General features: G+C 41.7%; 3 protein-coding genes across 3 annotated transcripts in view; 1 reads left to right on the top strand and 2 right to left on the bottom strand.

The window, feature by feature from the left end:
- Positions 1-25,018, bottom strand: part of LOC119407071 (uncharacterized protein C18orf19 homolog B) — a 579,856-nt gene that overhangs the window by 398,655 nt on the left and 156,183 nt on the right. The gene's annotated exons all lie outside the window — the stretch shown is intronic.
- Positions 1-25,018, top strand: part of LOC119407002 (inactive peptidyl-prolyl cis-trans isomerase FKBP6) — a 208,166-nt gene that overhangs the window by 120,679 nt on the left and 62,469 nt on the right. The gene's annotated exons all lie outside the window — the stretch shown is intronic.
- LOC119407013 (geranylgeranyl transferase type-2 subunit alpha) overlaps positions 1-25,018 on the bottom strand; it is a 44,172-nt gene that overhangs the window by 9,133 nt on the left and 10,021 nt on the right. The window contains exons 6-10 of the mRNA XM_037673838.2: positions 16,546-16,629; positions 10,374-10,456; positions 7,730-7,822; positions 2,770-2,927; positions 1,557-1,645 (exon numbers count right to left, since the gene is read on the bottom strand). Of these exons, the coding sequence (XP_037529766.1) occupies positions 1,557-1,645; positions 2,770-2,927; positions 7,730-7,822; positions 10,374-10,456; positions 16,546-16,629 (507 nt within the window). The remainder of the gene's footprint in view (positions 1-1,556; positions 1,646-2,769; positions 2,928-7,729; positions 7,823-10,373; positions 10,457-16,545; positions 16,630-25,018) is intronic.

Below are 25,018 nucleotides of genomic sequence, written 5' to 3'. Positions count from 1 at the left end.
TCTTAAGATGGTGGAAATAATGAAACTGAAAATAAGTAACCTACCAAAAATGCAACATGGAAAAGCTACCAACGGCTATCAGTGGTAAATAGAATCAATTTCTCGAATTCGTTATTAAAAGGTGCCAATGAAAGAAGAGAATTTATAGGGCTCGTTTCTTTGTTTGATAAAACTTTAGTGAGGACCTACAGATAATGAAGCCAAGGTAGGCTTCATTATCTGCTCGTTTTCATTAAGGTTGTATAAAAGGTGCCAAACAACACAAAAGTGAAGCATGACCATTTTAATTTCTGCTCCTACAATAAACATCTTTAAAGAAAAGAATTTACAAAGCTGGAACATTGCTGATCTTGTCATTAATTTACATTTTGAGTTCTCAAGACAATAAGGTTTGAACACGAAAATATGCCGCCAAGTTGATTACACGTCTCGAAAATATTTGTGCCAGGTGTTTTGGGTGTTCCTTGTTGTGTGCCAGAGCTTTTCTAGGGTAAATAAAATACAGTTTCTGTTGGAGTACTATGCTAGTAGAATTCAAATTCGAATAGCGCTACTTACATTGCTAAACATTGTTTCAAATTTTTTATCCTAATATTCAAACAAAAACAATGACTATCATATCATTTATTTTAATTAGGCTAAGTAGTATTTTGTAAAGAAAAAATTAATATGGGTTAGTTTGCAATCAGACTCTTTCAAATTAAAAATAACAAGTTCTTAACTTGGGCATCACTTAAAAACCACGTGGGTTTCATTGGCCAGTTACACTGGAATTTTTGAACAGCATGCCCTTTGAGCAACGCACCTGTTCCATTGTTACGTGTTTAAGAAAAGAAAGAATGCTTTAATCTGAACCAACTGCAGAAATTAAGCCTTTGTCCACAAACATGGGGGTACTGATGTGAGCAAGTACCCAAGCATCCCACCTGATCAAGAAACTTGTTTTTCATGTTCGTATGAGACCAATTACAATACGAACACACTTGAAATGTTACAGTATCAACAGGATTTTGTTCCGCCTGAGAAAAGTAAGCACTGCTGGTGCTACTCACTCATTCTGAACATAAATTTTTTAGATGTGAAATAGTGTAAAACAGTAGGGTGAAAAAAAAAAAGAAAAGGATGGTTTGTTCAAGCCCGTGACCATTACATAAATACACTCAAAGCAGGGTGCATGAAGATGGGTGCTGCAATGGTGATGCAAAGCCTATAGGGCTCAAATGTAAACCAGAAAGTAAGTTTGAAGCAGTTGTAAGTATATGCAAGTTACTTGGGCTTCACTACCATTAGCATTTTCAGCTTGTGGTCCCTGTTCTCACACTGAACGCTGCTCTTCCACACCAAATGTGTAAGATGAAACAAATACACATACACACAACAGAAAAATAAACATACAAAGTCTAAAATTCAGTTAATAAATGTCAAATAAATTAAAGATGATGCCTTTATTCCTAAAGTCAGTTCAGAAACCAAACATGATTCTTTCTCAGGTGGGACAATCGCTGCTGGGGAAGTTTGTTCATTACCACTCAGAAACATTTTGTTCAGGCCCTTACACTTGTTGAGAGGCTCGAGGTCATGTAGCTCCCTACATGTCTTCAGCTCATTCTCCAACACTGAAGTGTGGGCTGCACTGAGTTCACAACTGAAAGCAAACAGTTAAAATAAGGAGAGACACACACATTTCTGTACTGCAACATGAGTACACTGCATGAGTTAAGAAAAAAATCATTTTTATGGCCATCATATTCAACACTCCTCACATGTGTGATATCTCTCCAGGTCAGCATGATTCCTATGATGAATACTGCTGCACAACCAAAAGATGAAGTCCCTATGGTCACTTAAGGCCAAGTCCTCATATCATAGTTCAATATATGTACTGTTTTCCATGTCAGGAATGAAAGCTTATATAAAGTTTGACACATCAGTGCAGATGAACCCTGTCACAAAAGATATGTAACAAGGAGCAGTTTGTGTCCCTCATATAAAGGGTATCTTATAAGCCGGGTACAATCTTTTCATTTTCTGATCAACCTCTATATCAATATAGGCAACCTAGAAGTAAATTAAGCGCAAGATAAAGCTACAGCTTTTTGCAAAAGGTCTATTATATACCATTTGTTTTAATGTTATGAGATTTGCTTGGTGGTTGGTGGACCACTACACAGAGAACACAATGTTTTGTACAACTTTCTCACACTACTTGCTTAGTGTCTTTCCTTCTTGGAAGTTGGCATGATCGTTCATTCACAACAATGAGGGTGAAGCTGATCATTTTGCTCAAATTAGTCACTTAGACTCATCATTACCATCATTAACAGACCTCCAAATATAGTGTTCCTGTTCCTTGACATACCGTTTAACAGAATTATACTGTACTGTACTCAAACACTGAAACACGACGTTTTTTTTGTTATTATTAAGACTGCTACGAGCAATTGCTCCCGATAATCGCACCATGTTGCTGCAAATCTGGCTGCTAAAGGTAATGTTCGCTCTGATGTAAGTGCTCGAGTCAAAATTACGCCGGTATTACGTTAACTGTAGACACTGGAAACGACAGTATATGCATTATACTTAGCTTTAAATTTTTGCATTTCAATTCGTGAGTATTGTACATGCAAGCGTATTTTTTGGGCAGACTGCCATTACACCTCAGTTCTTTCCAAACAGCCAATAGAGTCAAATAAATGCAGTATATTAAAAGGTGATCTCATTAATGCCTGAGACATTCATCAGTTCTGAGATTAGCAAAATGCGCTGCACCTGAACAGATGATTGCGTGGAATGTTTCCAGTGGTCTTTGATTCCTTTTGTGCTGCTGCTATGAAAAGAGTGGCAGTTGCAAATTCATTATCCTTTGCTTGCACTACAGCTTCCAATGTGCAATCACCAGGTAGTGAGCCTTCATGCACATGGCACCACTGAAAGGAAAATAAGGTGCACTGTTATAACAATCATGACATCTCTTGTTTCAACATGCAGCATCACAGCAGGTACACATTTCAGTAAGCTACTAATGCTAATATAGCTGAAGTGCACCATTTGAGGAATTATATTTGGGAGCGCAACACTTGCTGGGGGCCATTTTTGGCAAAAACTCAGTCGGAGTTTATTTTTTAATAATCTTTACTCCACAAGAAAATTACAAACATAACCAAACCTACGTGACCTTCAAGCTAAAATATGCAATGTCACTCACTGACAAGTACTGAAGTAAAAAATATCTGAAAGCGGGTGAGCTTTTTTTTTTTAATGGGACACTAAAGGCAAATAGCAATTGAGGCTACGCTAATTTATTCATACTTGAGAACATTTTAAAATGTCAATATTATCAACAACAGTGCTTTAGTACCTGAGATAGTCAAGTAAATATATGACACAAACGGCAACTCCAGCTGGACTACATTATTGTACTAGCTCAATTATACAGTGCGTCCTCACTATAATTCTGCCACTGGTACTCAACCACTGACAATAAAAGCATCATCGCAGTGCATTGCAAGGCAGAATAAAATGCTTGCTATGCACTTCTATATGATTCTAGGAGAAAGTTATCTTTTTCGTGCTGGCGTAGGAGGTGTATGGACTCGTATACCAGCATCGGTATGCAGACTCTTCAAACGAGATTCTCTTTTAAATTAAGCATTTGCTTGGCGTGAAACAACCACAGCGAGGTTTCCAGACATTCTACAATCCAGCGAGGTTTCCAGACAATGTACAATCACCTATTATTTGCCTTTAGGATCCGTTTAAAAGCTACTGATAATTTTCTGCATGCATGTAATGACAAAGGAAACAATAATGTTAGGGTAGATACTCACCAGTCCCAAACCTATGCTAAAGAAAAATATTAAACACACTAAAACAGAACAATAGAAGCAAATTTTTGCTACAATAACAATAAACCCACATTTATTGTAAAAGAAGGCTTGACACGGCCGAAAATTTTGAATATTAAAGACAGGCGGCAACACCACATTGAATTTACCACACCACCTCGTCGTGACATCGGATAATTTGACGGCATCTACTGGGGCCTAATAAATTTCATACCGGTAAAGATGAAATATGTTGCATCCTCAAAATGCCAAAGACTACTTAGAAAATTGCAATAACTAGCACAGTGGACTTCCATCAATTCAACCCCTTGAATTTGATCTGGACTGAAAGTCCCGGCCAGTGCCCATACACTGTATGGGACCAAACTTTCACTACTCTGACCCAGAGATTAGCCTTCACCAGATAAATCAAACTTGTCTTCTGGTCATCCTACACGTGTCTGACAGCAATGGCGAATGCAGTAATAGTTCAAAGAGCAGCTGCATCCGACTTCAGCGCTTATGGTACAGCCAATGTATCAAAGACGTGTCATCGCTTGTCGAAATTGCCTATGTTCTAATGCGAAGCCTTTAATGTGAAAACGGTAGCTTACAAGCAGTCATTACAGCATTTCTTCTGATTCTAATGTGTGCCTTTTTTTTTCTTCTACTTTTCATCGAGAAAATTCGTCTGGAAATTCCTCGGGCAGTGTGATTCAATCCAAAAGCAAATCTAAAAGTGCACAACACAGTCAGAGCTACCGTAAAGGCTTTTTAACTGTGCTAACAAACATGGACAAAAGAAGAGGGAAGACTATGTGTACAGACTCACAAGTGAATGCTTAATGGGTTAAAGATGACATATATACAAAGAACTGGATGAACCATGTGGGGGTGCTATAGCACCCCCACAACCATGCTCATTGGTCATCTAAAACAATGTTACACTGCCGTCACAAAGTAGCATCTAAAAACCACAGCTCACAATCGGGAAGTGTCACTAAAGTTTTGCTTTAATAACCGTGTGTAATATTTATCTTTTATGCCTCGACCAGCTCGTAAGTGCAACGGTCCCTATGACGGCACAAAATCTTAGTTTCATTCAGAAGCCGATGGCAAGTGTTCTTGTTTTCTTCTTTACACTGTTTACAATGCTTCCCTCTTTTTTCGTCCATGTTTGTTAGCGCAGTTAAAAAGCCTTTACGATGAATGTCCACCGACTAGCCCAGCTTGGTGCTCTACTTCAGCAGTCAGAGCCAGCCTGGCCAGCCTGGAGACAGCTAAGAAAGCAAAATCCGAAACATAAGCAATGTGCCTCGACTGTCACAAATCTTGCCAGCATGTTTATCTGTGTTTGTGGTGCGCACTTTCCTGTTCATGCTTGATCCGCTGGGCAAAACCTTTTCCATGATGCTGTGCACAAGCCCCACTTCAAGAAGCTGCTTGAATTCCTTTCTATAAATTAGCACCACAGAAGAAGTAATCTATTGCTCTTGTGCTTGGAATCCAGCTGTTATTATTATGGGCATATTTTGTTGTGCATAGGTTATGCTAAACGCACGCCGCAGTGACTATCTTGGCAGCGCTGGTTCAAGTTGGCACAGTGCATGCTGTTTCATGCATGTGAAATGCATCACAGTCACTTTCCTCGCTGTTTTTGTCTATTTCAAGCTGCCACCAGGTCTGATACCGCATTAGCCCGAGGGTGGTCAGTTGCACTCGTTACTGTCTGCGCTGTGCATGTGTTTCACTAACTAAACGTGACGGTGAAGCTCTTCCCCTCTATTGTCAGCTGCTCCCAGCTCATGCACTCTCGGCCAAGGAAAATGCACGCAATGCAGGACAGACTAAAGAAGTGGTAAGTCTAGCATGGGTCACCAAACCATTGCTTACTGTTGAGAAGTCACGTGATAAATGCAAAAGGAACTGGCAACACATTTTGTCTTTTAGAGCAACAAAATGCTGCCTAAGAGTGAAAATGAGGGAATTTAGGTAAATAAAGTTTTATGCTGTGAAGCTGCTTGCTGCTTTCACATTTTTGTTATTGCCAGAATTGAAAATATGCAATGCTCTTCTAACTAAAAACATACTTGCCCATTTGATTTCTACGAGGTTTAGACGCTCAAGTGTAATTTTTATCACAGATTTCTACTTTGGACTCGTAAAATGTGGTTGCATGTTCGATACGAGGACATGTTACAATGCAGGCAAATACTGCCAAATGAGTCAGTGGTGTGTTTTATGGTCTTTCCTGCCACACATTTAATTTGAGCTGCTGGAAAATTAGAACAAGTAAATTGGTACATTCATAGTCGAATTAATGAAAGTCAAATGTACTTCAAAACCCATGCCACACTGATGTACCAGTGTTATGGCTTCGGCACAAAATTAAGGAAATGGAAGCATGGCCGTTATTTTTCATTTTCATTTTCAGTAATTAACATCTTAACATAATATTAACAAGAATAGAGTTCTAGGCTAGTACTCCATGAGGCCAAGTCTTTTGCCCTAAAGATTAAAGATTTTGCTTAAATTAAAGCTAGACCAGCAGACTACAGTAAACACATGGGTCACTTCAACCATGAAATTTCTTTAAAGAATTGCTAGAGAGAATTATTCCACTAGCTTCTACGGGAGCTGCAAGCAAGGGAGTACAACCAGGATGGGAATGACGGGTAGCACATGAATTTGTGCAAGCTTTGTGCTTCTGTCTTGAAATGGCTTTGTAACTTTGCAATTTGATCATTTCAACAAAATGATGTGTTATAAATGCAACAATTATAATGACCATGACTGCGTCCAGAGTTTTACTGCCTTGCTGTCTTTAGAAAACTATGGTTTTTTTGGATATTTAGAAAGGTAAAGTGCAAAAAATAATGCCACAAGAATGTCTGAAGCCAGAAGCACAGAAAGTAGACAAATCTATGCACTACTGATCATTCCCCAGACCAGTGGTTCTCAAATGGGGTTCCACAGAGTCTAGGGGTTCCGCGAAGCCGTCTTAGCGGTTCCCCGACGCCATCGCCCGCAAAAAGAAAAAGCTTTTGGAGGCAAGTTTCGACCTATTCCTAGTTCCAGGTCCTGCTCCAGGAACTGCAGCAACATTATGAACAAGGTCACCTCGGCTGCCCCAACACCTCAATTAAAAGCTAAGCCTGCTACCTGCTACATCAGCCACCCCCCACTGGTTCGTCACATCAAGGGGTCCGCCACCGCTGCGACCAGTCCACAAGGGTTCCCCGACACATCTACGGCTGAGAACCACTGCCCTGGACAGCTGAATGGTTACAGTACCAGAGTTCCCTATAATATATATTTTTTTCTGAAAATCAGTTTAAGCACAAGCAGAGACTTGATATGCCAAAAGAAGAAAAAAAGAATGATAAAAAGAGCTAAAGGAGGTAGTGATGAACCTTGAAATTATTTCTATACCAGCTGACCACGACTTTGTCAGTGTTTACGTAAGGCTAGGTGCTTAATGATCAAAAATCTATTCCAGTGCTAAGCCCAGAAAATTTTACAGACCTTTCACACATAAGAACCAAACATGTGAAGATTCTGTCAAAACTCGGGATGTCATAATGACATTACTCGGGCTGCTGTTTGGGCGTGAAATTAGAAAAGGCAGGCTTGACATTTATTTTCTTGGGCCACATTCAATTTTCTATCGTTCATCAAGGAAATGCAGACAGACTTAAAAGAGTAGTTAATCAGTAGTACAAGGTGCTTTAGAATTTCTGTTTAATGTCAACTGATATTATTCAATCTGTGTAGGGCAGTTTGATTAATTCATAATTTTTTGTGGATTCTGAAGAATGAAAATAGAATACATTTTTTTTTATCTGTTCAAACACTTGATTCTTAACATAATTTTACAACTTTGAAGCATGAACATTCAGGCTTACCCAAAGCGATGAGCAAAGTGACTGGCATGGAGCTTCCCATGAAAGTTGAAGTGATGACCCATTTACAGTAACAGAAATCTTTGTATCTGCAAGCTGTAGCATGGATGAAAAAAAAACATTAATATAAAAAATGCTACACTTCAGAAGACACACAGGTACTATAACTCACATATTGGATAATTGATCTATACTATTAATTACAGCGACAGGGCAACAAGAGAATTTTCTGCTGGGGAAGTTTGTACTATCTGATTAACGTACTCAATGATGTGAAACTGACAAGACAAAGGAAGAAAATGCAAATGCCTTTCTGTGTCCACATGTGTGTGTACTTATGGAAGTACAACAGCTGAGCTGCATTCAGCACCCTATTTTCAACTCAAGCACAGAAGTGACAACTGTTCAGAACAACAAATTAGTGCCCTGACGTCTTGGACACCACTATAATATCTGTTGCAGTGCCACGCCAAATGCTAAAATTTTGCTCAAGTGCAACTTAACCGCCTTTAACCGTCACGCTGTGGCCAACTACAGGGGGCCGCCCCATCAGCATGGAGGCCACCATATGAACTACAGATTTTATTTGTGCAGGGCGAACACTATGTCATAGAGAAGCAGACTCCACATCAAGTATTGGAGTAGTAGAGTGGTTGTTGTTGTCGAGAATGGAACTAGCATTGAGTCAGGCAGGCCTGATTCAATCAAACGAGACGGTATTCAGGCTGTTGAGGGGGAGGACAAAGTGCTTTAGGCTGTGCTGAATCACTTTACACAAGCCACCATAGGCAGTTGCAGGAATGGGTGGGTGAACTGTCCTGTGTAACGAAATATATATGTAGCTGGAAATTGCATGGCTGTCAAGGAAGAGGGCAATATGCCCCGAATGCTGCACACCTGCCGAAATACCTGCTGCATGAACAGCTTGCGGAGGATGGAGGTGTCGCATTAAGCTGCGTGGTCACTGAAAGGGGTTGCATAAAATGCAGCAGCTCAGTTGACTTGTGGATGTTGATTTCCTCCACAGTGTGGAGCTGATGCAATCAACACTTTTCAGACTCATGTGGCAGACTGTTTGGCAGAAAACTGGCAGAAAAGTTTCACTGCTGCCACAAAGGAAGGCTGAGACAATAAACTGAAACTTCTGGTGGTGCCAGTGGTCAAAACGCACAACTTCTGCAAACACAATTTTGAAATCATGCGAAGCACAGCCGAGCAGCCACCTAAGTGGATCAGCATCTTTTCTGGCAGCAGTTTGGGGGCAAGGGGGAACCTGAGTGCAAGTGCCCTAGCACATCACACCACGCACTCTACAACTGGCGCAATTCCATATTTCGCACCATGGGAGCCTAGCGTCAGTGCCATTAGGTGCCTTTGTTGTCACAAGACCAGCCATAGAGGCAGTATTACTAAAAGCACCGAGCTTTTACTCATCTTGCAAGCTATCCCCACATTTCAGGAAACAAATGTCGCCAACAAAGCTATCTTTTGAGCAATCTCAATTGGCAAAAAAAAGGCCATCACCTCTCATTTCAAATGATTACCAAGTACGTTCACTGTAATCCCCAAGTCAAAAGAAGCTCTTCTTTATTCGCTAAAGAAAAGGATTAATTCACAGCGACAGCAATTTAAACAGGCACTTTTGCTGCAAATGAAAGGTTTTTTTAGTCAGTGCACCGCTGTAACGAATTCAATGTAGCTGACAAAGACAGTAGGGAGACGGATAAAAATGCTAGGCGGAGATGCACAGTGGGTGTCAGCATGGGTGCATCCATGTTGTAGTCGGCCATGCCGACTCAATTGCAATACACACTGTGCAAATTGTATTTCTTAATGTCTAACAGACTTTCGTGTTATGAACAATTCCTATGAAAGAGGTATCAACTATTTTTTTTTACCGCCCTAGTATTCAAACATTTTTGCTGCACCCTCTCATATAAACAAAAATCCCATTGACAATTATATATTTTGGACAAAAACTCAAATTTCAATATATAGTGAACTTTCAATATAAAAAAGAAAATAGCCAATTTTACAAACTTCATTTACAAGCTTCACTGCACTCAAGTTTGTTTGTTTTTTTCACTATCAGTATACTTCACTGCTTCAACTGGCTATGTTAAGTTAAGCTTACTAAAGTGAATCTGTCATTATGGTCAAGACTGTTGCTACACAAGCCGTCCATATTTTGAGACATGCACCTTCTCTTTTCCTCCATGGCATGCGATTCCCTTGAGATATAATAGCTTGTTTAGCAGCATCTGCCAAAATGCTGCCATTTTGTCTGTAATAATATTTCTAAGTAGCTCAGAAGTAATCATGGTACGTAGCAAAGGAGAAGCAAACATGCAAGGGTGCAGTGCAGTGCAGCTTTCAATACACCAAAAGTGGCAACGAACATTTTCAATGCATGCCTACCTAGTACAGTGTTATACTCTTGCACGATATTTCCAAGATGTTACAGCTGCTCGATACAGACAATTCAATACGTGTCAGTTCGATTTGTCCAGGTTCAACTATTACTAACATTAAATCAATTCCAGTATCACAATCTTTTTGTGAAGAACTTGAAAGAGATGTTAGAAATATAAACACTGCAATAGTTCACTGATAACAAATGCTTTATGACCAATGAGGGCATGCTCACCGTGACGTGTCTGGTTAAGTGGAGAATGATCCTATGAGTTTCCCTCGAAACATAAAGCAAGAGAAAGTCCAGAGCAGGCCTTTCTACAAAAGGCACACAAATCAGTTTCAATTAAAATGTTGAAACCATGAAATCCACACATGAGAACAATTCTGATTGCAGCCATTAGCAAAATAAAAAAACTAGAAAAATAGGGAAATGCTAATCAAGCTCAGAACATACAAATTTTCTAAAAGTTGAAAATGAAACAATAAAAATTTCAGTGAAGTTTAACACTTTCGGTCAGGGTGTGTACAATTGTACACATCAACTTTAGAGTCGCATCACGGACTGCGTGTTTCTTCAAATGGCCTGAAACTTAATGTATACATTCGTGCAGGCTTCCTGAGTGGACAAATAGCAGCTATTTAACTTCATTATGCTGCTTATTACTACAGATTATCACTTTGCTAGAGACACCACCATGTTCGACGATCGTTCGACGTGCGACGTTCCAGGACCGACGTGAAGAGTATTTTTTTTCTTCGCTCGAAAAGCATACAACCAAGAAACAAACTGTGCATGCATTTTGGGCCTAATAGTTGATTCCTTTTATGCAAGGATTAAAGCTGGCTGATTGCAGAATAATGAGATATTTAATTACACGCTAATTAACATGAATTGCTGAAACTCACAAAAACAACACATTCCTTCATTTTATTTGTTGGAATGTAATACTGAGTGCCTTGAAATCATGCCATTCAAATTTGATGCATTTGCAGAGAGTGCATCATAAATCGTGACTGAAAGGGTTAAAAACAAGATCAGTTGGTCCCTAGTGTATTTATCATTTTAGGGGGGAAGTGCCACTTTTATAATACATAGTTCCAACTATTAAGCCTATGCGATTTGAATAGAATAATGAAGCCAAACATATGCAAGGTTCTGAGCAGGTCTCATGAAGAGAAACAGAAAACACCAAGGTGCACTGATTATGGAAGCACCATAGAGACAGTTCCATAGATATTATGTTTGGCACTGAATGAAAATACAGCACATTTCCACAGTAAATGTCGGCACCACACTTTCTTGCTAGGGTGGACAGCACATTACCATTGCACTAAATCAATAGGCAGCTCACTTGTATGCTCATCAGAACGTGAATGGTAAGCTGGCCTACCTTTCCTTGTAGCATTACAACTTGAGAGCATACTTTTCCGCATTACCACATGTTTGAGTGGCTCTTCTGTCACAGTAGCACTGCCATAGGTCAGCCAACTCAATCATGAGTCAACTCACTCAGACAGACTCAGACTGACCAGCGAGTCTGACAAGTCGGGCGGAGTAGAAGTTTGGTGAACTTGAGTACAAATGAGCCTTGCAGGGTGAATATCCTAATGAGTGTGGCTGAGCATAATTCTTGTGAGTTTGAGTGAGTGAGGTTAAACAGAATATTTGTGATTTCCAGTCCAGGTGAGCCCGGCATAGTTGAATTCTGATGAGTACGAGTCGAAGCGAGCCCTTTGTAGAAACATGCATAGCGAGTTTAACGAGTTCCGTTTATTTTGACAACTGAAGCTACCAGCTGAATGAACTGACATAGAGGACAAGGAAGAACACGAATTATCATTGAAATTCTGGCAATAATTTAAGCCTATCACAGTTGCGGTACATTAGCGTTCTATATTTACCTGTTCCCCGCAGTCCTAAAATGGTACAAGTCCTACTTGACAGAATTACTGAACTCTGTCTGGCATACAGTCCTGAGCACTCACACTCACTGCATCAGAACTCATGTTCCTGTCACTGAAACTGAGGTTCATTCTCACAAACACACATTTGTGTGTCTAAAAAAAAAGAGGACTTGGCCAAATATGCAACCACGGCAGCAATGTGAGGCAGCACACTGTGTAGTGCATTATGCAGATGGATTTTAAAAAATTGACAGACAACTCAATCACTCGAGTGAGACTGAATGAAGACAATGTTGCTGTCACAACAGTGGATAAGCAACATTAACCCAACATTAGTCAGTGCTGGTATGTGCTCTGCAAGTAAACAAGGTAGCTAGCTAAGGAAGGCCTCTACTCGAGACAAGGCAAACTTGGTCAGAAATTACACTGACATCACGAACATCATGACCCATTACAGTGAGTGGGTGAAAAATGCAGGGGTAGACATTTTCTTCAAAACGACCAAGCATGACACTACACAGCTATCATTCATGTTGCTGTCCAACTCCACAAAACTATGCAACCATCCTTCCACTCCACTTCCCCTCCCTCAAAGCACATGCACCAGTTCACGCGTGTTTCCAGTACAGCACCAGCAGTGTAACTAGATGCCACTTTCACAATGTCATGTACCATACACTTGACTTCATCACCGCCCTCCCCGTTCCGTCTTTGCTTCTCCAGGCTGAAACTGAGTCTCCACAGCCCAGTGGAGGTAGGTTTGGAATGGAAGTGGGGAGAAAGCAAACTGCCAAGTACAAAACGCCCAGGCATATGTGAGTAGTGTGTGTTGTGAAATTCTTCTCATTCACTCGTGGGGTGAGACACGACCTGATGATATGCGGCATGCTGTGGTGTTGTATGAAGTGTGCGAGATCCACACCAGGAGTTTCTGATGTTTTACGCTAGCTCGAACCTTCCCTTCTTTTCTCTAGATTGAGCATCAGCATTCTTGCTTTAGTGGGAAGCAGTGCTGACTGGCCTTCAACCCAAATGATGACTAAGTGACTGTCACAAACAAGCGCATCAATAAAGCACGCGCGCGCAGCCACTTTTAAATGGCAACGGGATAGCACGGCGCCCGACGCTCGCCCAAGAAGCGTGGGCAACGAAAAAAACAAGTATCAAAAGACGCCGATGCGCCGCATCCCCCTTACCCACTCAAGCCACTAGCAGTCTCAGATCAAACGCCCGGCAAAGCCTGGATCTTTCTAGAGGGAAAGGATGACGCAATGCCGAGCGATGCCGCCGCGAGTGGAACTGGCGAGAAAAACCTTGAACATTCTACAGCTTTGGCTGTGCTGCCCACCGAAGAACCCTCCCGACGCTTCTGGAAACCGGGGGAGAAGGGATAAAAGCGTGCCTCGACGACCAAGCAGGGAGGAGTGAGACAGTCGGCCCGGAGATGGTGAAGTTATGCTGAGTGTGGCTCCGTCAGCCAAAGAAGACATGTTTATGATGGTGTGCGGTCAGTCAATCGTCGATCTGGAAGAATTGGATGACGACACCATGTGAGCCGTAACAAGTTACGTTGACGTAGGGAACTACGCGATCACCGCTGGAGCTAGCGTGAGTGTTTCCTAGAAGAGAAGCATTCAAGTACCGTCCAAAAATTGTGGACTGGATACGCTATTGTATATTCAGGACTTTAACATTCCTTGAATAGTTGCAATGCATGAGATTGCATTGGTAGCGTGTGATCTGTTTGTTTAGTTCCCGTTGTGTTAACATCGTCTGAGTTATATTGTGAAGCTGTAACTGGTACCAGCCGAGTGTGCATGTGTTTGCGATGTTTGTGCTGCCTTAACTGAGAATATATTTCGTTTTTGTTATCGACTCTCGGCTCTGACTCGGTCTTTGGACCACAACCGGCGTTCGCTGGCGCACTAAAAGCACCAACTCTAAATTGTCCGCACTTTCGTGGTGTGTTTTCGGAGGGCCGAGACACCAGCCATTGGAATTTCGCCTGGTGATTGCCATCCCCATTAACGGTAACAGTGACAGTGACCCTGTGGCACCGATCCTCTGCTGGTCATGCTGAGCATCTATACTTCTGGCAAAGATGTGCAGTGATACTATTAGTGATAAATCTTCTGGAGCAACCAGGACAAAAGATCATAAGCAGCATAACATTGTTTGGTACATGTAGTTTTTTTTATAGTGGCACCATCGTCACCATCAACCCTCACCTGCCTTAGCCAAGCACTCTCCAGTTTATGCTCTCTACTCTCCAAGTGCTTAGTGGCTACACACCACCACTTGCACTTCATGTGGTGAAAGCCTAATTTTCCATGAGCCTCTCCTTATACTTTTTCATGACTAGATGCTGTAATGAAGCTCCCTCCTGTCTTTTTTTTCTTCTGTGTCTGTTGCTGTGGTTCGGCGAGATTGACAGCAAATATGTCAGGGAGCAAAATGGAAAGGCGAGCTAGTTGGTACTGATTCATAATGGTGTAATAGTAGCGCAAAAAAGACGAGGACAAGAAAGTGAACACCACAAGCGCTTACTCACAACTGAAAGCTTTATTGCTTGAACAGAAAATATATCTAAACTTGACGCTCGACTAATTCCCGCGCATGCTGCCTTCTGCCTTGCCCACGATGCGCATGCGCGGGAATTAGTCGAGCGTCAAGTTTAGATATATTTTCTGTTCAAGCAATAAAGCTTTCAGTTGTGAGTAAGCGCTTGTGGTGTTCACTTTCTTGTCCTCGTCTTTTTTGCGCTACTATTACACCATTATGTCAGGGAGGCAGTGTCAGTGGTGGAACTGCACATCTTCACTTATGGCACTTCCTTCATAGACACAAGTGCTATTGCTTATGTGGACCGACTGGGACTTGCGAAATTCTCAGCGCCTAGAGTGATGTCTGGAAGCTCGGAAAGCAAAGCAAAGAGGCAGACTGTACAGCTGTGGCGAACAAAATGGACAACAATCCTTTTTGTAACAAGGTCTTCTTTAGTCCTCTCCAAACAGCGGGAATCGAGCAAACGCAGGGAGTACACTGGATGTTATCAGACAGTGAGAGAGATGAGAAATGAAGATGAGTACTCATAAACTGTGGAATATGGAACCAAAAGAAAAGGGAGTGAGAAAAGCAAGCTCTTGCACTAAGCAACATTCAGCACCATGGGTCAGAGCCGTGTCCGTGTGCTTGGTCAGGTGTCTTCACGGAGGTTTGTCACAACATGCTTGTGGGACACCCAGCTGAGTTGTTTATGGCTGCAGGGATGGTGTACAGTTGCCGCACCTCTAGTACAAGAATTTTTGGCAGCATCCTCGTGAATCATTGTAGAAAGGCATCATTACATAAAGTAAAGCTTTCTTCGTGCAAAATTTTAGCAGCTCCCTCTTTGATTTACAAGGCAGGCCTTCGTACAGCTCAGTGTCAGAAAGGAGACAATTTTATTTTGATATGCCAAAGATGCACACACATGCCCATTCAAACCAAAGTATGTACATGTCATCACGCATACACGCACAAATACAGATCAGAATTAAAATTTTAGAGATCTCTTCAGGCAATCTTAACCTTAAAGAAAATATTTGCAGCACTGTAAATATAGCATGCTACATTGATTCTCTTCCTACAAGACATTGAAACACACGAGAAAGAAGCAAATTTCTTTATGCGTGGTGCATAATTTTTCTTAATTGCTTTAGAACTTCTGCATATGTTAAAGATTACGTTTGTATAAGGGTCTTTATTTAAGGGATTCAAATTACCAAAAACCCCAAGTGATTGACGTTCTGCAGTCCACTTGGATCTGTCCAATACCGGCGAGTGAGTCCGAGTTAGTCTGTGTGAGCCCAGAACACAAGTTTGACAAGTATGAGTGAGTTTGAGCAAGCATTTCAGCAAGATTTTGGTAAATACCGAGTCTGAAGGAGCATGGTTGAGCAGAGTATTGATAAATTTGAGTCCATGTAGGCCTGAATGAGTAGGATTTTTATGAGTCCGAGTGAGCCCCGTAAAGAAAGATTTTGGCAAGCCTCGCAAAAAATATATTTTTCAGTAAGTGAGTTCCGTTTGTTTTATCAACCTATAAGCAGTGCTGATTCATCGATCTACAAAAAAAAAAACACAGCTTTCTTTGTGAACCTCAAGAAAAAAAATAAAAGCAATGGCTCATTTCTAGTCTAAAGGATAAAAAAACAAGGTTACAGAACTTCTTACAATGTTCATTGTACATTTATTTGTTCACTAGAAAAGTGGCCACGATTGTAAGAAGAAAAAAAAAGAAAAACGCATTGCAAATAAGTAACAGGGGATCACAAACATAAGCAACAGAAATATATAGAAGAATATGTTTCAAGGTATAATGTACATATGCACCGCTTGCAGAATTAGTAAACAAACTGTACAGTTAGTATACTGTTTACCAACCAGGACTTTCACATAAGCCTAGAATATCGAATGCTAAAAGCACATACATTATGATACGCTACTGCATTGTTTACCTCTTCCTGTCAACCACCTGTGGTAAAACCAGGCACTCTGATCTCCAGGATCCGTGAATGTTGCATTTTGGACCAAGTTGTACTCTTGTTTGAGAGACAGAGAAGAATGTAAGTGTAACAGGTAAGTGCACTGATGTCATTAGGCAAGAAAAATTTAAATAACCGTGTTTACTTCACCAAAATAACAGAAATACCGAAGCACTAACATAAGCACCACGTGAAGGGGCCCTGCACCACTTTTTGAACAAAGAAGACTGCCGATCGGCAGTCGAGGCTCCAGAGAACATGTGAGCCAAATATTATAGTACTGCATACGACAGGAAATTTACAATTGCATTTCAAAGACAGCTAGAAATTGCTCGCTCTTCTCTCGGCAAACTACGTCATCGATGAGTGATTGTGCCAGTGAAGTATTACTGAAAAAGCACTCAAAATTCAAACAAAAGCCGGCACACCCTGTTGGCTACTAATCTGTCATTTGGAGTAGGGCAAGAAAAAGTCACAGTTTCGCCGCAAGGGCGAAGCAATGAATGCGATAGCAAGAAACTAATACTATACGAAGTGAGGCCCGCCAATAGATACTCTCAGTTTGAACAGCGCTCCTGTTGCAAAGGCGGCCGAAGCAGCAAACGAAACTAGCGTGCTTCAAGTGTCGAGCTGTGACACTTGATAGTTCGCGCTCATCGTCTGTTTGTTCGTTTAGCGGCGTCCCTTGCTCGAGTGACTTTCGTGCGCTCCGTAACATGAGCGCGGACACCACGGTGAAACCTTGAAACAACCCTCTTCCCCTCACCACCAGAAAACCGCGCGAGCAGACAGCGGAAGGGCAAGGTTCTTCTTGCGCAAATATAAGAAGAAGCTGAGCGAGCTCGCCGACGACTTTTAAATGCGCCCGTCGTGCTCCTAGTGCCATCTCGCTGGTAATGAAGAAACGCTTATAAGCGCCGGCCGTCTCTGAGTCCGTCAAGCGGTAAAGGGTGTGTATATAACGCTCGCCGTTAGCTACACGGAGGATCTGCGTTTCGTGGCGTAGCGGTTAGCGCCACTCGCTGCGGAGCAAGAGGTCCCTGGTTCGATTCCACGCTTCGGAAGCATTTTTCTGAATTATTTTTCTTTGGGCCTTTTATATATATATATAAATACTTATACATATACAGTGCATGACGGCGACGGCGACGGCAAAATTCAGCCGAGACTGTCCATATAATTGCTATCGCAATAAAAAAAAACGTATAAATTTGGAAAAGCAGTTTGTGAACGTCACAGGCAGCGGCTCACTGAAGACAAGTGACAAAGATCAGCGCTGTAGTCAAATGAAACAGGAGCCTGAACAGTACTGTGAAAGAATATTAAAGAAGAGGCTTCAAGACATAGCACACCCAGATTATGCACCTTGTATATTTCCGCACATCCTTGAAGGTTTTTATGCCAAAATGATGTGTCTAAACAGTATTTTTTTTCTTGTTTTTCAAAACCCATGAACACATTTGTAAATATCCTGCCTACAGAACATGGGGAGCAGTCGAATAGCACTAAATTTTTTTGTGTGTTTGCTTTGGAACACACACATTTTCTGGAATACATACGCAGTTGTTAACAATCATTTGCCTTTAAACTCAATATGCATGAAGTGGCAGACTTGCAACAGCAAAGACTGTCAAGAACAGACAGTTTTTTTAGAACCCAGCGACACCGATACTGACAAATCTGCCTGGTTCGAGAACTTCTCAGAAAAAATTTGTCTGACGTGAGTACCCCTCTAGCATGTACTGTCTTGTGGTGCTGCAAAAATGTAGCATAGGCACCATCACATCTCCTTTTTAGTGTACACTCTTTTCAATCCTACACCACCACATTACTGCTTTAACAAGTTTTGATAACGGTACTTAGTTTTACAAAACATAGTGCCATATTCATAAAATCAGAGAAGAAGCCAAAATTCATAAAGTCTATCAAAAATTTGGGAGTATTGGCAAGTACATCGAAACCGTGACTTTGGTGCAATTGCACTTTTGTAGGCGCACTAGTTCTATTAATGGAACACTAATGGCAAATAGCAATTTAGGCTGCACTAATAGGCTTAATGTGGCAGTGATGGTGTAGTGGTAGAGCATCAGCCTCGCATGCAAGAGGTCCATGGTTCGAATCCCGGTGCCGGACAATTCCCAACCGGATTTTTTTAAAAATGCGTGATGATGGAATTGTGTAAAAAGGCCTGGGGTGCAGCCTCACTGGCGACCACAGCCAGCAATGCACTCCCTCACCAGAGCAGGATTGGCCACCCTGGTGTAGTACTTGGCCACTACCCTCCCACATGAATACACCAAGCAACTGACCAAGGCGGCGGTCAGACCTGCGACACAGCAGAGGGTGCTAAGAATCTCTGGGTCCGGACAGGCCGCCATTGGAATCTGAACTTGGCTACGTATAACGCTAGAACTTTATCTAGTGAGGCGAGTCTAGCTGTACTATTAGAGTAATTAGAGGGTGTTAAATGGGATGTAATAGGGCTCAGTGAGGTTAGGAGGCCACATGAGGCTTATACAGTGCTGAAGAACGGACACGTCCTATACTATCGTGGCTTAGCTGACAGAAGAGAACTAGGGGTGGGGTTCCTTATTCATAAAAATATAGCTGGCAATATAGAGGAATACTATAGCATTAATGAGAGGGTGATATGTATTGTAATTAAGTTTAATAAGAGGTACAAGATGAAGGTGATACAGGCCTACACGCCTACATCCAGCCATGATGATCAACTGGTCGAACGCTTCTACGAAGACGTAGAGTCAGCAATGATTAAGGTAAAGACACAGTATACTGTACTGATGGGCGACTTTAATGCAAAGGTAGGCAAGAAGCAGGCTGGAGATCATGCAGTTGGAGAATATGGCATCGGTTCTAGAAACGCCAGAGGGGAGTTACTAGTAGACTTCGCAGAACACAATAATTTACGGATCTTGAACACCTTCTACAGAAAACGGTCTACTCGTAAGTGGACGTCAAGGAGTCCTAATGGCGAAACTAAAAATGAAATAGACTTCATAATGTGTGTCCACTCGGGCATTGTAAAGGATGTGGAAGTAGTCAACAAGATCCGATGCAGTGACCATAAAATGGTAAGATCTAGAATTCAACTAGAGTTGAGGAAGGAACAGCAGAAACTGATACGCAAGAAGCCGATTAATGAACTAGCTCTGAGAGGGAAAGTACAGGAATTCAGAGTTTCACTTCAGAATAGGTACACAGCTTTAACCGAGAAAACCGACCTTAGCGTTGACGCAATGAATGATAATCTGACTAGTATCATTAAGGAGTGTCCAGTGGAAGTCGGGGGTACAGTCGTTAGACAGGACACTGGTAAGCTATCCCAAGAGACGAAAAACCTCATTAAGAAACGTCAAGCCATGAAAGCCTCAAATGCAACAGACAAAATAGAGCTGGCGGAGCTTTCGAAGATAATCAATATAGACGTAAAGTAGCCGACATAAGAAAGTATAATATGGAGAGAATTGAGCATGCTCTAAAGAACGGAAGAAGCCTCAAAGCTATGAAGACAAAACTGTGAATAGGCAAAAATCAGATGTATGCATTAAGGGACAAGGAAGGCAAGGTCACAACCAATATGGATAGAATAGTTGAGGTAGCGGAAGAGTTCTACAGAGATCTGTACAGCAGCCGAGACAGTCAGGATGATAACGTAAGAAGCAGTAATAGCCCAGAGGAATCTGACATCCCACCAATATTGACAGGAGAAGTAAAGAAAGCCCTAAAGGGAATGCAAAGAGGCAAAGCCGCTGGTGAGGATCAGGTAACATCAGACCTGTTGAAAGACGGTGGAGAGATTACGTTAACTGACCACCCTGTATACGAAGTGTTTCTCGACGGGGAGGATACCAGAATTTTGGAAGAATGCCAACATCATCTTGATCCATAAGAAAGGGGACGTCAAGGACCTGAAAAATTACAGGCCCATCAGCTTACTGTCCGTTGTCTACAAGCTATCTACAAAAGTAATTGCTAACAGAATTAATACGACATCAGAGTTCAATCAACCAAAGGACCAGGCAGGATTTCGTACAGGCTTCTCAACAATAGACCATATTCATACTATCAATCAGGTGATAGAGAAATGCGCGGAATACAGCCAACCCCTATACATAGCCTTCATAGATTACGAGAAGGCATTTGATTCGGTGCAGACATCAGCAGTCATGGAGACACTGCGGAATCAGGGCATCGACGAAGCCTATATAAACATAATGGAAGAAATCTACAGCGGATCCACAGCCACTATAGTCCTCCATAAAGAAAGCGACAGAATCCAAATAAAGAAGGGCGCACGGCAGGGAGACACGATCTCTCCAATGCTATTCACCACGTGTATACAGGAGGTTTTCAGGGCCCTAGATTGGAAAGAATTAGGGATAAGAGTTAATGGAGAGTATCTCAGTAACCTGCGATTCGCTGATGACATTGCATTGATGAGTAACGCGGGAGACGAATTACAGCTCATGATTACTGAACTGGATACAGAAGGTAGAAGAGTAGGTCTGAAAATTAATATGCATAAAACTAAAGTAATGTGGAACAATCTTGGCAGAGAACAGCGCTTTGCGATAGGTGGCGAGACACTGGAAGTTGTAAAGGAGTACATCTACTTAGGACAGGTAGTAACCGCAGAGCCGAACCATGAGAGTGAAATAACTAGAAGAATAAAGATGGGATGGGGCTCATTCGGCAAGCATTATCAAATCATGAATGGTAGTCTACCACTATCCCTCAAGAGGAAGGTATATAACAGCTGCATCTTACCGGTACTTACCTACGGAGCAGAAACCTGGAGACTTACAAAGAGAGTTCAACTTAAATTGAGGACGACGCAGCGAGCGATGGAAAGGAAAATGATAGGTGTAACCTTAAGAGACAGGAAGAGAGCAGAGTGGGTCAGGGAACAAACGGGGGTTAAGGATATCATAGCTGAAATCAAGAAGAAGAAATGGATACGGGCCGGGCACGTAGCACATCGGCAGGATAACCGGTGGCCATTAATAACTGACTGGATTCCAAGAGATGGCAAACGCGTGAGGGGGAGACAGAAAATTAGGTGGGTAGATGAGATTAAGAAGTTTGTAGGTATAACGTGGCAGCAGAAAGCACAGGACCGGGTTGATTGGCGGAACATGGGAGAGGCCTTTGCCCTGCAGTGGGCGTAGGCAGGCTGATGATGATGATGATGATGATGATGATAGGCTTAATACATGAGAACAACCAAAATGTCAATACAGTTGAACTCCTTTATCAAAGACAGTGATGTGAGAGGCAATTGGGTATAGGAGACACCAGTGTGCTCATCAGAAAATACGAATAGGTGTTGATCAGAAAATGTGAACGTGGTACCTTGCTTAGAAGACACCTCAAATAAGGGACAAGATCTGTTCGCCAGTGTGTCTCTTTTATAAAGGGGTTCAACTGTACTATCGACAACAGAGCTTTAGTAACAACTTGATGAAGGCTAGTTGGTTCATAATTAGAACAAAGGAAGTAACAGCGCGAATGGAACAAGGACGACAAAGGAACAAATACCTTCGTTCCTTCGTCGTCCTTGTTCCATTCGCGCTGTTACTTCCTTTGTTCTAGCTTTAGTAATTGAGATATTAAAGTAAATGCAGGACACAATTTGCGACTCCAATTCTAGCACTAGCCCAATGATGCAGTGCATCCTCACAATTCTGTCAACAGCACTCCACCACTCATAACAGAAAGATCCTTGTAGCACATTGTAAGACTGGATAAAATGCTAGCTATGCATTTCTATACGATTTTTTAAGAAAATATCTTTTTTTATATTGGCCTGGGTAGTGCATAAACTCACACCCAACACCAATAACAGCCACAAATCTCAAAAGGCTACGCTTTAGGCTACTGCGAGCGCCAGGTTCAATAGCGGAAGCTGGAAACACACAGTAGCCATGATGCTGAAGCCACCATCTTTTGACGATGACGGCAACATGGTTAGCCAAAAGTTTCATCACCCACACACTACCATCTCACAAGTTTTGTTAACATTTAGTGTGTCATTAATTTTCCTCGATAGCATACCTTCCTCTAATTGCTAAAGAAATGTCCACATCCATGTTATGTTATCAGCTCACTTTCTGGCTACAATTTTGCATTTTAGACCCATTTTAGGCAAGAAACTGTAGTGTCGCCTGTCGGACTGGCTGTAAAGTATGGTGGTGATGTATACACCATCACGCACGCTCAGTGGGGCAGGCGATTTGGACTGTGCTATGGGTGTTTGAACTGTTCAAGCATAACTTTCTCTTAAATTAAGCATTTTTTTTTTTCACAAAGCCAGTACTGCAAGCGAGATTTGTGGAATGACATTTTAACAATGCCTGTAAATTTAATATTTGCCTTTAGTGTCCCTTTAAGACTACCATAACATTTCTACTGTTGCTTAAGTGATACTTGTTAATTTTTTTTGTAGTAAGCTAGGCTTTGATGACTCATTATTTTAGTTCAAACTAGCCCACGGCATTCTTCCATACTTTATTTACCTTTGTCATTCTAGATTAATTCTGTATGCTAAGCTTTGGGGCAGGGATTGTTTGAATGTAACACCAAACAAAAACAAAAAAAGGCAGAAGTTCAGGGGAAGTTGGAAGCTTGAAGAGATGAAAAATTGTTGAACATGGCATGTCGCTGGAGCCAACGTTTTGCTTGTCTTCGCCAACTTGCCTTCTTGAAGGCTGCAACTGCTGCAGCCCTAAAGAAGACAAGACAGTTGCTGCCTTTAAGATGACAAGACTGCTTGTTGAAATGTTGGGTCCAGCAACACCCCATGTTCAAGAATTTTAACAGCGGAGCTGATTAAGCTTAGCAAAACTCCGTGCCGCATCGACAAGAAACTATCATCATCAGCGGCCGGCGCGTACTGTCTTAGTCCTCTTCTTCATCTTCTGCTTCGTGCCCCGAACACGTGTGCCCGGTGCGTGCTCTCCTGCTGCACCGATTTGTTCGGTGTGGGATGCAGTAACTCGGATAAATGAGAGAACGAGCAGAGAGAGTAATAGAAAGAAAGAGAAAAAAAAGATAGAAAGACGGATAAAGAAATAGAGAGAAAGAGATAGAAAGAAACAGACACAAAAAAGACATAGAATAAACAGACAGCAGGAAAGAGAGAGAGAGAAAGAAATATATAGTATAGTACAGCAACGAGCGAGAAAGGAAAATGAGGGCGAGTTGTGTGAGGGTGAAGAGGAAGGAAAGGAGGAGGAGAGAGGGTTGTTAGGACGCATGTACGCGCGGCAGAGAAAGACAACCGAACAGCATGAATCCCAACTCTCAACTGATCTTGTCTCTTCACTCTCCTCGCCTTTCCCTTACCCGCGTGGTGAGGGAGTTGAGTAGGCGAGGGGAGAACCGGTTATGGAGAGGAGGACTGCCGCATTGTCTTTGCTTGCTTTGTTGGTTGCCACCACAGGGTAAAGCATGACATAGCGTTGTACAGCATAGTTTAGCAAGGAGATGGAAAAGGGAAGTGAGGGTGAGGAGGACTGTTAGGGTTAGGAGGAGGGACAGGAGAGAGGGCAACATAAAAAGAGATAAAGAAAGAAAGATAAAGGGCAGAAAGAAGAAGATGAAAAAAGAGCTCCATCTGCTTTCCCCAGGTGGTGGCGCTTGCTTGCAAGCTCCGCTGTTTACAAAGATTGCACAGGCGTGGAACTGGCTTTAATTTTTTCATCTGTATGTTTTTTAATAATATCTCAGAAACTAGATATCCTAGGACAATTAGCTGCATTTTTTAAATGAATAAATGAAAGTATGCAAATATTGCAAGCTTAATCCAAACTGCTCACATTAAACAGAAGTGCTCTGAAATATAAGGTGTTGGGGGGAAGCATGAAGCAGATTAATTGGCTCAATGATTCAGACAACTACAATTATTTTTCAATACACAAAATTCATAAGACCCCAAAATAAAAGGAAAACATTCGTTCAGAAATCAATGCTGATATGTGAAAACTGAATTCTAAACTTCATTTTCTTTGGTAGATTTAGGTGAATGTTCCTGGTCTACAGCTATGCATATGTTCGAATGGATTCCATGTTTTGCTTTGTGGAAATTGTTTTCCAAATTAAGATCTTCCAGAACTTAGTGAATCTACTCTCTGATTGCACTGGAACGTCAAGTGACACAACTTGAGTCAATTCCAGGGGAAAGTTCACATTTAGACGCAGAGATCCCCTAAGTTTGGATCTTAGGTCACTAGAACACATTGTGCCCGGACTAGAAGCCAATATATTTTACTAACATTTTCACTGACACAAGTGCAGTGTGCTCAAAGCTATAGGCACTTCTAACGTGAACATGCCTTTTGATACTGAACTCACCTGAACTGAACTTAGTGAATATGTTTTTTAGATGTTATCTAAGTGCAAGTTGCGTTATTTTCACTGTTTTGAA

Source organism: Rhipicephalus sanguineus, chromosome 1, assembly GCF_013339695.2.
Source record: "Rhipicephalus sanguineus isolate Rsan-2018 chromosome 1, BIME_Rsan_1.4, whole genome shotgun sequence".
NCBI classification, from domain to species: Eukaryota; Metazoa; Arthropoda; class Arachnida; order Ixodida; family Ixodidae; genus Rhipicephalus; species Rhipicephalus sanguineus.
This window is presented reverse-complemented; position numbering and strand designations above follow the sequence as displayed.